The 18,367-nt window shown below is 34.2% G+C and overlaps 1 protein-coding gene and 1 long non-coding RNA gene across 2 annotated transcripts in view; one reads left to right on the plus strand and one right to left on the minus strand.

The window, feature by feature from the left end:
* The window catches only part of LOC149996089 (uncharacterized), a 51,971-nt gene extending 50,239 nt beyond the window's left edge, over positions 1–1,732 (minus strand). The window contains exons 1-2 of the long non-coding RNA XR_016507398.1: positions 1,604–1,732; positions 923–1,039 (exon numbers count right to left, since the gene is read on the minus strand). This is a non-coding gene — a long non-coding RNA (uncharacterized LOC149996089). The remainder of the gene's footprint in view (positions 1–922; positions 1,040–1,603) is intronic.
* Positions 1–18,367, plus strand: part of DGKH (diacylglycerol kinase eta) — a 196,142-nt gene that overhangs the window by 136,322 nt on the left and 41,453 nt on the right. The window contains exons 14-17 of the mRNA XM_090258064.1: positions 5,071–5,156; positions 12,856–12,955; positions 15,630–15,903; positions 16,676–16,786. Of these exons, the coding sequence (XP_090114190.1) occupies positions 5,071–5,156; positions 12,856–12,955; positions 15,630–15,903; positions 16,676–16,786 (571 nt within the window). The remainder of the gene's footprint in view (positions 1–5,070; positions 5,157–12,855; positions 12,956–15,629; positions 15,904–16,675; positions 16,787–18,367) is intronic.

The raw sequence follows: 18,367 nt of genomic DNA on the forward strand, positions 1-18,367 counted from the left end.
CATACCCCGACCAGGAATCAAACCCACAACCTAGATATGTGCCCTGACTGATAATCGAACTGACAACCTTTCAGGGCTCTGAATGATGCTCAACCAACTAAGCCATGTGACCAGGACTATAATATTATTTTATATCCAACTATGAACATAATACATGTTTTATAGGAACTAGTTTTTTTTCTTAATAGTATTTTTGGAAATGTTATTTTTTCTTCAAAGAGACGAGAGGGGCAATTTTTTGCTTTACTTACTGAAGAGATGTCTATTTCCTAGCGTTAAAAAAAAGGTAGACAGTTTACTCTTATCATATATCTGTTCACTAAATATGAGGTACTATTTTAACTATATGGAAGAAATCTTTTTTAATATAAAAGGGTTTTGAACGAACCTTTATGTATTTTGGTTTCTTATAAAAATATTTCGGAACAAAGAGATAGAATGCTTTAAGATTATAGGTTAAATCAATGTTCTGCATCACTCTGACCAGTCACTGACTTTTTTGCCTTGAAAACTACAAAGAAATAAAAACATTAATTTTGGATTCCCTTATGCATGATTATGAAATTATTTTTATGAATTTTCTTAGAAGTACACAAAAGGTAGTTGATCTTCCTAATTAATCTTACTGATAGCATTCTGCTGGCATCGTAGAATTACAGAGCTTAAAGAATTGTGAGTTTCATTGATTAATTCTTTACAGACCTGATTAATTCTATTTGCTATTATACTTTTTAAACACTGTAAAAAGTGGTTTCATGATTTCCTTTGGCAACAGTGATCCTGTTATTTAATACTCAATATTTAAAAGGTTATGATTTACATTTACTGTACAGTTCCCATGCCAATCACGTTTTTCCTTCTCTTTGTGAATAAATTGTATTCCTCCATTGTCATCAGCTTATTAGTTCACTCCTGTTCTCACCTTGGGTCTCAGCTTAGGTATCACTTGCTCCAAGCAGCCATCCCCATCTCTGAAGTCCTAGTACTGTGTTCTTCCTCAGTGGTTCCACAGTCCCATTCACCTTCCATTATCTTGATACTGTCATATTGTAAAGATCAGGCAATGTGTATTATTACTCACCAGTATATTGCCATCTAGCATGATGACTGGCAGAATAACATAATTATTGTTAAAATTTGATCTAAAGACCAAACCGTCTTGGAACAATGGGTACCTTGGCATCAGAGCCCTTTGGCCTTGCCTATTAGAAAACAGATTCCTACGGCTTTGCAATTGGATTATAAGCTTTTTGGTGCAAGAGTCATATTTTTGGCTTCTTCTGTATCATCCTAATTGTGCAAGTCTAGTAAGTCAACAGATGCCTTGATTATTAATGCCAAGGTAATCAAAGAGAAAGGGAGATTTGCTGAATGTCAATCATCTCCCTGAAAACAGGAAAGAATGGCCTTAAATCTCTGGAACAAAATTATTCCCATTAATTTATTTTTAAATCTCCTCTGGTAGAATAATAAAAGTTATCTCCCCTCAATTCTGTTTTCTAGATATTTGGGAATAGCATTCTGAGAAATTGTAACTTCATTATTTAATTCATTTAACAAGATTAAGTGTCTATCAGTACCTGGGACTGGAAATAAGACTTACCCTGTAGCTTCAGTCGGCTTAGAGTGGTGGTTCCCAAGCTGTGTGCCAGGATGCCTCAGGGCACCACAGTGAGCTCAGAGGGCTACCCTGAGGTATTTTTAAATTCAAAGAACACATGGTAATACTCAACATCCGTTGGATGCCACACAAACTACTAGATTGAGGTAGTGCACAGTTTAAACATTAGGTTGTACTACATTCCTTTTAATGACGTCATATTATTAGGAAGCTGGGTTTTTAGTGGTTGCTGTGGTAAAAAGCAAACACCGCACGAAAATGTGTGTGGAACAGGAAATGAGCATGTCATCGTCCAGTCTGATTCCAAGGTTTCATGTGTATACAGTGCTGACAGGCTTACAACTAGTTATTTAAGAATGAAATAAGATATTTTTTTCTTTTAATGTATATATATAACTTTTAAATGGTTATTAAGTTGTTAGGGCATAAATGTTTATTAAGTTGTTTAGAATTAACAACTGTTTGATATTTCTTTTGGCCTAAGGGCACTGTGACAAAGTTGTTCAGACCTTAAGGATGCTGTGACCTCAGGAAGTTTGGGAATCTCTGGTGTAGTGGGAGAGTCAGACAAGGGAATAATCAATAATGTTTAGGTTATTTTCAGGGTATAATGGTTGCACAGAAGAGAGGGTTCTTGGCCTTAGAAGTTCACTGAAGTCTTTACAGAGGGAGTTGTGCCTAAACTCGGTTAAAAGAGAGCATTACATAAGAGCATGATAATGAGTACCTTGGTAAATTTGTGGCACTACAAGTAACATGTGGGACAACGAAAGAGCTTCAAGAGCATCACAAGACAGGACAGAGAGGAAATGAGGCTCAGATCATGGACTTATGGAAGGTCTTCTTTGGTAGCTGAAGGGTTTTGACATTATCTAGAAAGTAGGAGGGACCCACTGAGACATTGTTAAACAGGAATGTGGTATGATCAGATTCGTTTTTTTGTTTGTTTTGTTTTTAAAACACTGTGTTGTAAACTGGAGAATGGTTTGAAAAGGAGCAGAAGAGACTTGGGAAGCCCAAATTAGAGGCTGTTATAATGATACACGTGAGAAACGATAATATTTGTATTTAACAAATGGAGTTAAGCAAAGACCAGGACTTGCTTGTGGGTGGGGGACAGGCAGTGTGGTGGGAAAAGCCCCAGCATCCTCAGACCTGGCCCCTAGCTTGTCTGCTCTTCATTAGCTGTGGGTCTTGGGTAAATTGCTTAATTCACCTGAGCCTCACATTCCTTGGCTGTGAAACAGGACATGTTATGGGATAAATCTGTACAAAGTGCTTAATCACAGTTCTTGATACACAATTAAAAACTGTTAACTATTATTATTACCTTATCTTTGTGACTCTACTAAATGACTACATAATGGGTTAGTAAGTGATATCAATAATTTTACCCTTGGACACAGTTATTTTGTTTTCCTTTGGAGGAGATTGTATTCTTTGCCTTTTTTTTTTTATAATGTACAAAACCTTGGTTTTAAAAATATATATTTATTTTTTAGAGAGCAGGGAGGGAAGGGGAGGGAGAAAGAGGGAAAGAAACATCAATCTGTTGCCTCTTGCACAACCTCAGTCAGGGACCTGGCCTGCAACCCAGGCATGTGACCTGACTGGGAATCGAAACCGTGACCTTTCAGTTTGCAGGACAACACTCAACCCACTGAGCCACACCAATCAAAATCTTGAGTTTTTAAATGTAAATTCAAATGGAAGTAATAATAATTTATAATATTTTTTTCTGTCTTCTTAATATTTATGACAATCCTATAGGAAAAAGAAATAAAATAATCTTTTTGAAAAACTGTTTTCCACCTTTCTTTCGTGTAAATTTTTTTCCATATGTGGTCTGCCTTTGAAAAAATTAAGATAGAAATTTAAAAGAGTAACAATATACTGATTAGCCACTGGTGGAACTGGATATTAATCAGGAATGAGGTCCCTTTGGGAAGAGGCTAGTCAGGAAGGCTTTATAGAGAGGGAGGAGGGGGTAATTGAATTTTCATTTTAGTCTGAATAAACTGATGTTGATTGGTAAAAAGCAATGAAAGGATATCTGAGTCAGGCAGAAGAGCATGGAAGGCTGGTCTGAATAGAACAGATGATTTATAATGGAAATTTTTGAGCCACTGTGACATGGAATATATTGAGGCAAGCATTTGATGGAAGGCTCTCAGTATGAAACTTAAATATCATGCACATTTTCATGTATTAGGAAGATACGTTCTTTCAATAGAATGCTAAAGTTTGAGTCCAATAGAAAAGGAGATATGGGACTCCTTTAGCATTTGATTATTTCATTATTTGAGAGAAATACTTATTAACATGCTTGTATGACAGTGCATTCATCATTAAAAAAAACTTGATTGAATTTTGCATACAGAAAAATGTACATCATAAATGTTCATCTTTATAAGTTTCCACAAACTAAATGTAATCAACACCCAGATCACAGGGCAACATTAGCAGCACCACATGAGGCCCTCATGCACCTTTTCATTCAACACCCCCATCTCCTACCCCAATAACCACTATCCTGACTTCTAACAGTGTAGCTTAGTTTCATCTATTTTTGTACTTCATAAAACAAAATCATTTTGTATGTACTCCTCCATTTCTGAATTCTTTCACTCAATATTATGTATGAGAGATTCATCTGTATTGTGGTTTAGTTATAAATCATGTGTTCTCATTGCCTTATAGTTTTCCATTGCACAAATATACCATTATATAATTTGTTATCCACTCTACCATTGAGTGAATGCTTCTGTTAATGTTCTAGGGCATGTCTTTTGCTGAACACACATCTGCATTTCTTTTGGGCATATATGTGGAAGCTGAATTGCTCGTCCTACAGTATTATGCATTGTTCAACTTTAATAGGTACTACACAAAAGTTTTGTAGAGTATGTTTATCAATTGCTCCCACCAGCCGTGTATGAGAGTTCTATTGCTCTTGCCAATATTTGACATTTTCTGGTTGGTGTTGTTTTCATTTTAGCTATTCTGGCAGGTGCATAGTGGTATTACATTGTGGCTTTACTTTACATTTGCCCAATGGCTTATAAGGTTGAACACCTCTTCATCTGTTTATGGGCCATTTGGATATGTACCTCTTTAATCTAGTCTTTGTCCCATGCTTATTAGGTTGTCTGGCATTTTTGTACTCAATTGTATGAATACTTTATATATTCAGCCTTTTGACATTTAAAAAAATTTAAAGGGCGTTTGTGGATTTTTCTAAGAGTATAAATTAAAGAATTCCAGAAGCTAAAAGCCTTTAACAGAAAGGAAATATTTGTCTGTTTTGTATAATGACTCTTCGTTTTATATTATTTGTAGCCATTGCCCTGTATCACCTGTCACAAATGGTCCCATTTTTGAAGCAATAATAACTGAGTTTTATAATTTCCAGCAATAATAACACAATGTAGTCTTTACATTTTTTTCAGATGACAATTTATGAAGACTCAGTTGCAGCTCATCTTACAAAAATCCTTAATTCTGATGAACATACAGTGGTCGTATCATCTGCCAAGTAAGTTACAGAGTGATATTATCTAATTGTTAGATGGTAAAGATGAAAGGAAAGCTGGTTCATACCATTTACACTATTTCTTTGTGACTTGTTTTCCAAAAAAACATATCTTTGTAGTAGCTTATAGAATTAAACTAAATTTGCATTAAAAATGATTTTAGCATCTTATTTGCAGTGGAGAATATTTAGAGGTATTTTTTAATGTTTAATTTGAAATTCTTTTGTCAAAAAGGTGCCAAAAGTGTTTAGAGTTTAATTACTCTTAAGTTCCTATTTAAAGACGTATTTATGATTAATTATAAAACAGATAACACATTTTATTATAATTTATTATGTCCATAGACACTACTACTTAGGAACTGTTTATATTGGGAGAAGGAAAACAATGAAGATATTTTTCAAAATTACTTTTCTCAGCATGTTTAAATTTCATAATTGTATTTAATTTGAAATGACTAGATTTTAGTTGTTGATTCTGTATATGGAGCCAAAGCTACTTGATTTCATTATCCCAAATGTTGCCTGGCTGGAATTTAGAATTTGGTTTTAAAGATTCTAATCTAAAGTTATAAAGACTAGAAAGTCAACTAGAGGAAGGGATGAAACTAACTGAAATTTTCAAATGAAAAGCAAAAGTAAAAAAAATGCTTTAGAACTCTGGCTTATCAAGAGAATATTACTATCATGCAGAAAGAAGACAAAAAGAAAGGGAAGGAGGAAAGAAAGGGAGTGGGGAAGTGGTAGAGGAAAAAACATACAAACTTTAGTATGGTGTCTACTTAATTTACAAAAAAATCAAGGAAAGACAAATCAGTATAAATAAATTTGCTTGCGACAAAAGTACAAATGTAGCGACAATTGGTTTTGATGGTGGGACCTCCAGAAATAGGAAACAAGACTGAGCAATAGGAAAAGAGTTGAATGGTTCTCAAGGAAAGCACACACAGGTGGGCTGCAGATTCTCTTTGTATGATGGCACTGATGCTAGTGGTTTTTATGTTGTTGTTTGGTTGACTCTCTTCCACCGGGTATTTTTTAGTGAATTGTATTGCTTTATGGTGAAACGTGCAGATCTCCAGTTTGTCCCACACCTCAGCACTCCCTGTTGTCTTTCTCATCTTGGGCCAGATTTACAGTAGTCCCTCTCTATATCGCAGTTCACTTATCACGGACTCACTGTATCACAGGATTTTTAAAAATATTACATTTAATTATTTATTGCGGATTTTTCGCTATGTTGCGGGATTTTGCGGTACTGTATACATATGTTGTTAAAGTTATGTAGGTTTAAGAGTAGAATATGTTTAAGAACCTAAGTAGTGTTTATGAAAGTGTGGAAAAGGTTAATAAGGGACTGGGAACGGTTTATAAGTGTATGGGAAGGGTTTATAAAGCCTTAAATTATATATAAATACTAAAATAAATGTAAGGTTCCTACCTCATGGATTTTCACCCATTGCAGGGGTATCTAGAATGTAATATTTGTGATAAGTGAGACAATACTGTATATACCTAAGTTAGTTCCTTAGGTGCTTCCTAAATTACTTCTAGGAAGACATGTAATGCTTACTACCCTTGTCCTATAATCAAATGCTTCTTTATAGGACATTTTAGAGGACATTGATAAAAAAGCTAGAAAGTTGAAGTGGTACCTTTTTAATGGTATATAAAGCTATGAGAGGATTATTCTTTTAATACAGTTAAAGTAAATATTTTATGTGATCACTTTTTATAGCAAAGTCTTACTGTTGGCCTTCATGTGTTTGATTACTGACTCCTACACAATCTAAATATTTTCCAAAATTTTCTGAATTGAGATATAATAGACATTGTTATTAGTTTTAGGTGTATATTACAATTATTTGAAATATATGTACATTGCAAAATTAATACCACCATAAGTTTAGTTAACATCCATCCATTACCTCACATATTACATTTTTTTTCTTGTGATGAGAACATTTAAGATTACTGATATTTTTAAGTAAATAGAATTAATATATGAAATTTGGACACATGCAAACAGGATCATTATAGTAGCTACTTCTTTTTCTCCCTAGTTTTCTTAAATGTAATACCTGTGAGGTATAACATTTTTAGCATGGGAATTTTTTTCAAATAAAAACTTATGTGAAAGTTCAATATTTAAAAAATTAAAATTCTATTTTGTTGGCATTAATAAATTGGATAGAATTAAATTATTAGTCATTTATGAGAAAAATTAAGCAGTATGGTTATAGATGACAATTTTATATTTAATGGAGTTTTAAGTCATTTCTGTATTTTATTTAGGTATAAAGAAATCACCTTTAATTAAATAATAGCAAAAGATACTTTAGTCCAAGATTTGCACAAAGCTAGTGAATTTGCAGAAAAGTAGCGATTTGCACAATACTAATGAATTTGCACAAAACTAGTAAAAGTTAACATTTGTGTCTAATATTTCTAATGGTTATTTTCTATATTTCTAAATAAATTTGAATCAAGCATTTGTGGTATCTTTGAAATATTTTTGCAAAACAGCTTGAAAACCACTTGAGTTAGTTACCATGTTGCACTAACTAGGAGTAAATCTGGGGTAAATTTGCTAGCTTTGTGTCTGTTTCTCAAGTTTAAGAATGGAAATAATGCCTCTCCTTCCTCTCACTCGTGGAACTGTAAACGGAACTAAGTTGAGTAATAAAATAAATAGAGCATATAAATCACAGAGTGCTGTATTAAATTGTTAAATCATCACCCCATATTTTCCCCCATTGCATTAAAGTTTTTTTTTTTTTTTTTTTTGACTCTGATCTGGCTCCTTGTCTAGGCTGTGCTCTAAGCATTAGCTTTGGATTTCTCCCTAACTCATTTGCCTTCTAGCAGACTCTGTTCCCACCCTGGTCTCCTCTCATCACTCAGCGGTACTCCTGGGGTTGCCTGGTTGCCCTGTCCTTAGAAACCCAGATTAAAATTTTAAAGAGATTCAAAACAGAAAAGAGAGTACAACACGTAATACCCATAATACAATATATTTTTAATTTACTTTTGTTATGGACATTTGCAAACACATAAAAAATAGAAAGAGAGGTGTAATGATTTCCCACTGTACTTGTCACTCCACTTCAGCATTTATCAACATTTTATCACATAGTCCCTACTTTCTTTTGCTACATTATCTCTAAGCAAATCTCAGAAATTGCTTTATTTTACTTTCAATATATATGTCTAATCTTTTTTTAATTAATAAAATTAATAATTCTGTATTATTCAGTCCATTTCCTCCAGTTATCTCAAATATTTTTTTTAAACAGTTGATTTGTTCAAATCGAAATCCAGATAAGATTTATGTGTTGCATTTGCGTGCTCTGTCTTTTTAAGACTTGTAAGTAACTCTATAATATTTTCCCACTGCTTTAAAAATTTTTGTTATTAAAGTATGATATATGTGCAGTGAGAAGTGCCCAAACCATAAGGCTACAATTTAGTGATTAGAAAAATAAAACACACACGTTCACATCCTTGTAACCACCACCAATGCAGAAGACACTTATTTTGTTACTACCATTTGTGAATGATACAGTGTTTTAAGGCAGACTGTTTTAATGCTCTGAAAACATTTATATTTATTTCACAAAATAGTAATTCCCAGTAGCCTAAACTGTTTTTAAATTTTAAAAATGTTGAAAATGCTAATGGAAAAGCTGTGCTCATTGGCATAGATCCTGTATAGGTTAGAAAGTAATTAATTTCTTTGACTGGAATTTTGTCCATTTAGTGTGTAACGTGAGTTATCTTCAAAGAATTAGAAGCACTGAGAATCAAAAGCATTAATTAGCAATCATAGATGTTGTGAATAAAAATGAAAAGCAAAGTTATTAAATAAATGCAATTTGTTCCGTGGACAGAACTTTTCAAAAATAAGGATCCCTGGCAAGAAAAAAATACTACGATTGAAACCATTGTTACAGAACCAGAGATTTTTATATTTATTTTTTGGCATTATCATAAGTAGCTTTATTAATTCCTTTACCTTCTAAAACTTGATTACAAAGAAGAATAAAGTAGTTCCTCTCTATATCGCGGTTCACTTATCATGACCTCATTGTATCACGGAATTTTAAAAAATATTATATTTAATTATTTATCACGGATTTTCCACTATATTGCAGAATTTTGCGGTACCGTATACATATGTTGTTAAAGTTACGTATGTTTAAGAGTGTGGAATAAATGTAAGGTTCCTACTTTGCGAGGGGACGTCTAGAACGTAATACCCACGATAAGTGAGGGAATACTGTACTTCATTTAAGTGTGATACTGTCTTTATGGACGTACCATGGTTGGAAAGTAAGGTCATGACTACATGTGAGAAGAGAACGAGGACAAAGGCAGGCCACCCTGTAGCCTTCCATGCCAAGCCCCAATAGGTACCGGGGAGAGGTAACACAGGGACAAATATAGATTTACCAGGGTGAGGGTGGTGGTGTCTCAGTGAGCCATTTCTAGAAGCTTAAAATAAACATATCCCCTTAGCTCCAGGCCCGGACACACAGGCACAGAACTCTGTACCACTTCACAAAGCTGCCCAAAGCCACAGCCTTCCATCTGATACCAGTGAACAAGAGAATTTTAGTTTCGAAATCAACCTTAGAGGTAATTTCAGCAACCCTCTCATTGAGTAGATGCAGTCAGGTACATAGCTGTTCGAATTTTTCCTTGGAGTACACAAATAGCTAGTATTTGTTTATATATTAGGCATTGATACTTTAAAATCATCTTTAATTTCTGACTTAAACTTTTTATATTACATGAGAAATGATTTTTTTCAGGTTCTCGTAGGATGACCCCTGCCTGCTAATAACATGATTGTGTTTGGGCACCATTGCCATATTTATCTTAGTGTAGTGTTTGCCCATTTTATCGTCATTTGCCCCTGTTTTAAAAAGTAAGTGGGAAACTGATAAATGAAGATACTGCTACTAGTGATAAGTATAGATCATATATATAACATAACTGAGATGATGGTAGAAATCACCAAGCATGCTAAATGTGGAGACTACTGTCAGCTTCAATCATTTATGTGATGCACAACACTGACTGTTCAACTTGACAGGAATATAAAACTAAAGACAATATGCTTGAAAAATCTCATCAAAATTGTCTTAACATTAATTAAAGATGCAATTAGGGATTTAAATTTTTTTAGCTCTATGGGAAAATTCATGTTTCACTTTGATTTATTTGATTTTCACACATGTTTTCTGGAAGTCTTTATGCATTAAAGTAGGAAACTCTGTATATCAGTTGGAGAATGTCTTTTGTGTTACCATAGCAAATACATCTTAAAGTTTTTTTTTTCTCCAGTTTGTAAGTTCCCAATTTGTGTGTCTTTAAAACTGTGCTGTTTTTAAATGTAGTTATTTCTATTTTAAGAATTTTATATTTACTAATAAGTATAATAAAAAATTAATTCATACCTCAGAATGTAAATATCCTATGTCTTCTGGAATATGGAACTTAATGGACCATAAGATAGACCATTTCTTCTGATTCTTCCCACAACTTATGTGGCAAGAACTCTCCCAACACAGAATCCTCCTCTGTCCTTCAGCCCCCATTTGCGTCAACAATCTGGCACCGAGGAAAGGCATGCATGTTGCCTCTTTCATTCCTAGGTGGATGGACCAATAGGCTCTGTCTTTAGGAATTAGTAAAATATCAGACAATGTAGCTATCCCAATGTCAGAACATATACAATTTCATAAATCCAAGAGAAAATTACATCAAGACAGTAATAATAGCAAGAGAAACTTCTGTTTGGGGAGTTATATAAAGAGAAGGAAATGTCAGTGCCTCCTCACCCCAGAAGTGGGTCATCTTAGAGAAATTATCGGTAAGGGCCGTAGGAAAAATTCCATGATAGCCTGCCTTAAATATTTCAATAAATTCCATAAAAGTATTATACGTGAACAAAGAAGACAAAACTTGATATGAAGCACATTAATGCCTCTTTAATAAACAGTAAGCTAAATATTATCTGCAGAAATTTGAGTTTAAAAGGCCAATCAAAAAGGTCAAGGATTAGGGAATATTACATTTTGTCCAAGTGAAATCTAGAAATGGTTGACAGAAAACAATGAACAAGACAAAAACTGTTAGAAGCAATGCATTTATTTCCTTGATGATAAATGGGAAGATTTGGGGAAAGAGAGAGAGAGAGACTTGTAGCTATTGAATGGCTCGATTTCATTTTCATCTAGAAAATTAACGATTTTGGCACTCATATACCAGAGAAAACTGTGAAAGTTCCACAAGAATTGCTGTAATCTGCTTTCCCCCTCTTCTTCAAATTCCTCAATCTGTACCAATGATAAAGAGAAATATTTTTTCTTTTTTTATTGTATTCCTTCCATTACCATTTATCCCCCCTGTACTCTCTTCCACCCAGAGAAGGAAAACTCTGACTCTAAAAAACCTCCGCTGCCTTGCGGCATACCTCTTCAGGGGAAAGGCTAAGGGAGTAAACCCCGACAGAAAATCCGGAGCCGGAGTCCCTAAGGCGGTTTGACGTTGTAGTCAACACCGGCAACTCCTGCGGCGCACCTGAAGCCAAGCTGTATTGACTCCGTCTTTCCCTTGGACCCTTCAGCTGCGAAGAGAGGGGGGGTCTGCTGCATGGGCAACAGCAGACCCTCCATATCACCCTGCCCAGGCTCTGTAGCTTCAGCTTCACTGGAGAGGACACTCCAGCGTCATCACAAGATGTCGATTCAACACGGGAGGAGACAGATACCGTGTCACTCCCGAGTCGGACTGCACAGCCATTCTCGGCGGTGCAGATAGACTCTTAAGAAGCTACACCATCGTCTCTCGAGGCGGACGGCTGCCGACGACTCTCTTCCACCTCCACCTCCCCGGCAGTCCCCACACTGTTGTCCATATTATTTTTAAATAGTCTGATTCTGTTTTCAGAATCACTGTTAGCTTTTGCTACAAAAAGCTGGTCATACAGTACATGTCTTCTTGTTGGTTGTTGCTTTTAATCCAACACCAGCTCCAAAGACTTTTGAAAAACAGATTTTGTTAGTGTTTCAGATCATTTTTTCTTTTAGCCTATTACCAAGAAACCAAATGTAACTTAAAGAAACAAGTTAACCATATGTTTTGGCACTAAGAATACCTAAATTAAATTAATCTTGCATGTTATCTTAAGGAAAGAAATGAATGAATTTACAGAAAATACAACTCTATTCAAGTGAGGAGTTAGTTTCTAGCATAATACACAATCTGTTTTGAGGAACAATGTATAATCAAGATACCACTAGGATGACTAGAGGAGTGACAGTGACAACATAAGTGACAAATTTATCCTGTTATTATGAAATTATATAATGTTTAGGAGATGATACGTTTTAAAATGGGATCTAAAAATACTCTTACCAAGCTATAATTTGGATATTTGACAAAGGCTTGTTATTGCCTTAAATTTGCTTTTATTTAAATTATGTACAGCAAGGTTTCGTCATGTATCCATTCATCACTTAGGATTTCTTGAACTTACCTAGGATGTATCAAACAGCAAATAGAATTATGGATTTATGTACAAGTTATCCTAATATTTTGAGAGTTTGCTTAGTTTTTACTTTTAATATGTTCATAAATGAGAACAAATCAGCCTACTGAGTGTACTGAATTATACAATTTCTTTTCTTCAAAGGATACTATGTGAAACTGTAAAGGACTTCATTGCCAAAGTAGAGAAGGCGTATGAGAAAACGTTGGAAAATGCTGTTGTAGCTGATGCTGTGGCCCATAAAGTAAGGACACACACAGGGCATGCAAGGTTTTTACTGACAGTATTAACCTTGAACTTGTTTTACAGCTAAATTGATTAAATGCTTTCCTGCGAAAACATAAATCAAGAGAAAAGTTACTTTTAAATCACCTGTGCCAGTTGAAAAGTATTCTATTTTAGGGTAATCCTCAAAGGTGTAGGAAAACTGTATTGCTGAAGACCAACTGACAAACCGAATTTTATAACACACCTCCCTAAACCCACTGATTGACATCTGGGAGGAGAAATGCACAGCAGTCAGGTCACTGGGAGAGAATGCTGGGTGGCCAGGGGTCCAGGGGAGAAAGGAGTGGCTTTCCATTTCAGGCAGACTTGGGCCAGTCAGGTGCCCTACCAGTACAGTTCCCCAGAGTCCCTAGACTTCAGAGTCCTCATTACCTTTCAGGGTTCTGTTCTTGCTTTTATCTTTATAGATTTCTTTCTCCTTCCAGAGATTTCTGAGGCTAAAATAAGAGTAGTTTACTGAACCTTAAAAGCTGCTACTGTCTTTGCTTTCATGCGTTCATGGCAAGGCATTTTTATAAAAGACTGGACTCTCTTGGGCTTACAAAGAAGTGATCTCCCCAAGATTCATTGTGTAGATGGTGGGTTAATTGAGTGGAAGGAAAATAAAATAGAAATAAACATACATTTGAAGTTTTCAGCCTCTTTCTCTTGTTTTTCTTTGTGGAGAGCTTCAGAAAACAGAAACCCTCTCTAGTGACACTTCTTTTAATTGTATTTTTTCCATTACCATTTATCCCCCTTAGACCTCCCCTCCATCCCTACCCCTGCAATCACCACACTGTTGTCCATGTCCATGAGCCCTTTTTCCTTTTCCTCAATTCCTATCCCCTCACCCCCACCCCAAAGTTGTCATCCTGTCTTTGTTTTGCTTGTTAGTTCAGTTTGTTCATTAGATTACACATACAAGTGAAATCATATGGTATTTGTTTTTCTATGACTGGCTTATTTCACTTAGCATAATGTTCTCCAGGTCCATCCATGCTCTTGCTTTTTTATGACTGAGCAGTATTCCATTGTGTATATGTCTCATAGTTGTTTTATCCACTCATCGGCTCATGGGCAGTTGGGCTGCTTTCATACCTTGGCAATTATAAATAACACCGCAGTGGATATAGGCGTGCTTATGTTCTTCCAAATTAGTGTTTTGGGTTTCTTCAGAAATATTCCCAGAAGTGAGATCTCTGGGTCAAAAGGCAGATATATTTTTAATTTTTTGAGGTACCTCCATACTGCTTTCCACAGAGGCTGCACCAGTCTGCATTCCCATCAACAGTGTGAAAGGGTTCCCCTTTCTCCACAGCCTTGCCAATACTGCTGTTTGTCTATTTATTGATGATGGCCATTCTGACAGGTATGAGATGATATCTCATTGTGGTTTTAATTTGCATTTCTCTGATGATTAGTGATATTGAGCATCTTTTCATATGTCTTTTGGCCATCTGTATGTCCTCTTTGGAAAAGTATCTGTTCAGATTCTTTGCCCATTCTTTAATTAGATTGTAAGGTGTATTTTTGGCATTTAATTTTTTAAGTTTTGGATATTAACCCTTTATCAGATTGGCAAATATATTCTCCCATTCCATGGGTTGTCTATATTGTTGATATTTTAATTTGCTGTGCAACAACTTTTTAGTTTGATGTAGTCCCATTTCCTTATTTTTTCCTTTGTTTCCCTTGCCTGATGAGATATATCAGAAAAAATATTGCTACGAGCAATGTCTGAGATTCTACTGCCTATGTTTTCTTCTAGGACTTTTACGGGTTCTGGTCTAATGTTTAAGTCTTCAATCCATTTTGAATTTTTCTTGTGTGTGGTGTAAGAAAGTGGACTAGTTTCATTTCACTACACATATCTGTCAAAATTTCCCAACACCATTTATTGAATAAACTACCTTTAGCTGATTGTATGTCCTTGCTTCCTCTGTCAAATATTATAGTGACACTTTTTTCTTCTAACATTTTCTGCTGTAACTTTGTCTTGGCATGTCATCAAAGAGAAATAAATAGAGAATGAAAGAGCTTGAAATACAGTCCTAAATGTTTCTTTGTCCCTAATAATTCAAGAGAAGCAGAAAGAAATAATGGCTGATTGCTTCTGCATTGTCCTTTTTGCTCTTTCTTTGAGCCAATAATTTCTTAGGCACTGTTTGCTCCTTTGCAAACCGAAGTTTTTAAAGTGAGCTTACCAGGACTCAGCCAGACCTGCAGTTCGAAATGCTTGAGCTGCTGTCATAAGTTGATTACCTTAAAAAAGTGTTCATGTGATATTTTGTGTAATATATAGCAAATTTTGAATAATTAAAATTTTTTGTGCAATGATCATTTTATAGTAAAGTGTTTGTTGTTTTGTTTTATTTTAAGGGAAAATAGATATACAAAGATTGTAAAGATTTTCACCCATGAAATGGAGTCTGAATGGTTCTGAAGTATAAATTTACCTAAGAATTGTGCTGTTTTTTAAAAAAATTATAAATTATTTAGTCCATAGGCTTTCTAAAGTAATATGTAATAGCCAATTATTGGTAAACGTCAACATATCACATCTTTCTTTAAATCAGAAACCATTCATTCAAATTATTTTTCAATCTCCACTAAAAGGAGATTCATTATGGCATTTTTTGTTTTCTTAGTGTTCGGTCCTAAATGAGAAGCTTGAACAACTGCTCCAGGCTTTGCATACAGATTCCCAGGATGCTCAGGTTCTCCCAGGCATCGGCCACGTCATTGTAGAAGAAGACACTGCGGAGTCTTCGAGTGAAGAATCCTTGTGTGAAAGCAAGGAACAACTCTTGGATGACACTACAAAACCTTCCTCCCAGAAAGCAGTCAAACCAAAGGAAATACTGGTGCGGGCAAACAGTTTAAAGAAAGCAGTGAGGCAGGTCATCGAAGAAGCCGGAAAAGGTACACATTTACAAAATTGGCTTCTGAAGAAGTTAGCAGCATTCTCATTGCAGGCCCACTGAAATTTTTATATTGGTCAGGCTCTGCACACTTGAAAAAATTGTTTGTATTTTTTTAAGAGAAAAGTAAAGGTCAAGCTAATAAAGTGAAATTTGTACTAGTAAATAATCCTACTTAGCAGTAAGGATCAACATATCAATGATACTTTAAAGAAAATATCTGAAACTAAGTACACTGGAAACATTGAAATAAAATTTAAAATTACTTTAAATAATATTCTAAGATTTAAAATATATTTTACATAATTGGAATCTTTGAATTCTAAACAAAAATTAAACCCATATGCTACTTTGAAAATATTTTCTTATTATTTATTTCCTAAATGTTTATGTTGCCTTTTTAAGAGTTTATAAAAGTTCTGCCTATATTTTAATTTTTATGTTAATATAATGTATATACTCTTAGAATTTTTATAGTAGACTAAAAGTTAATTTTAATATAGGTAATAAATATCCAAAAACCCTTTACAGGTTGTAACTTATAATTGGACTTGTATTTTATTCTCTAGAATTTTTATATTTTATTTTTTCTTCTAATATAAATTAATTTTGACAATTTAGTTTTCTAATCTCTAAGCACTTACGGACATTGCCCTACAAAGTTTATTGCCAATTAGTATTTATTTGTGAATATGGAATTTCTTTTGGTTTGTTTCGATTTTCCATGGGTTTTTTTTCTTGTTTAAACATACTTATCTTCTTTTTACTTAAAGTTATGGAAGACCAGACAGTTCACCCCTGTGAACCAGTTAATCAATCATTTGATTATGATAGTACAGAAACAGATGAATCTAAAGATGATGATGCAAAAGAGTCATTAACTGGTAAGAGATATGATAAAATTATTTTGAAATTAAATAAAATATAATAGTGCTTTTAGTTTTCAAGAGTCTCATCTGTTTGAAATAAACTATTTGTATTTTTATTTTCAACAAGGCTTTTCAAAATTTAAAGCTTAGCTATTCATGAATACTTAAAATAATAGAGGTAATATTGTTTAGACTATTGTTATCTCACATCTCCTTTTTATCATATAATGTAGAGATTATCATAGTAAACTAAGGATTGTAGGACCAAACATGCTTAAATATCTCAGTTTTCCTGAAGAAACAGGGAAGAAACAAAACACCTAAATCACCAGATTGTAACCTATTTGAGCCCACATATTGCTTTGAGAACAAAAGCTGCAGGCCCCACTTGCCATTTAAGTAATTCATCAGTTCCTTGAGTTCCACTCAGTGTATAGGTGGTTGATAACCCTTATTGCTAAATTAAGCTTTAAAAATCATAAGACATCTAGTTATAACCACTTCACTACTGAAATTAAGTTTATTAATAAATTAATATGTAGTTGCTTCAAGAATGTTAACCATTTCTTTATCTTTTCAGCTTGAATTGAGGATGGGTTTATGCTTTTAATATATCATATTGTATTAGGGAAAGATTAACTTACTAGAATAAAAGCAGAAATAAAAATGTTAATGAAGATGAAAAAATAAAATAAAAATAATTACATAGTACTAATATAAAGTCAACACTTAGAGTGTTTGCAATCATTACATTTTTACTTTCATTACATATTAACTTGGGTAGATTACTACTCTGTGGCTTCCTGATGGGGATAATAATGTACCTGCTTCATAACATACCCACTTGTGAGAGTTTAATAAGTTAATATATATAAAGTGCCTAGAATAGTGACTCATACATAGTGCTGTCTGTATAAGAGTGTTTGATGTCATTATTATTATTGCTACTACTGCCACTGCTACTAATTACATTAACTTTTAAAGGATATTCCTTCATTGTATTTAAAACTCTAAAGAGACTTCAAATTAGACCTTATAGACCTTAACATGTCTGGCATACAACCAAAGCTTGCATGTTCTAAAACCTTAGCCCTTTTAGACTTCATAGACACCTGTTCCAACACACAATCCAATTCTATAAACTTAGACTTTCACTTCCTTAAATTTTAATGGAATACAGTTATTACTAATAAAATTTTATGTGCAGTAATGTTACCAGTAACGACTAAGAGCAGTTGTGTACTGCTTTATGGTTGGTTTAAAAGCAATTTTACACATTATTCCACTCTACCAAAGATGACATTGCCATGGCACCATATCCTTTTTCTACACCTTCTATCTTCTTTTCCAGATTATCTTTCCTAAATTCCTCTAGCAGTCTTTGACTTGATGATTTCACATTTTTTGTTTTTCTGGTTGCACCCCTCTGTTTGGTCATTGTTTGTTCTAAAATATGATTCCCATTTTGAACTGAATTGACCAGGTGCTTCTGTAGTGTAATAGTGCACCAATACCCATACCCAATCTGGACATCTTTGGTATTATAAAGATTACCCAAGATTTCTTTTTTTGCCTTGAACTATTGTATAATAGTAC

The sequence above is a fragment of the Furipterus horrens genome, unplaced genomic scaffold, assembly GCF_987537825.1.
Source record: "Furipterus horrens unplaced genomic scaffold, mFurHor1.1.pri manual_scaffold_12, whole genome shotgun sequence".
Lineage (NCBI taxonomy): Eukaryota > Metazoa > Chordata > Mammalia > Chiroptera > Furipteridae > Furipterus > Furipterus horrens.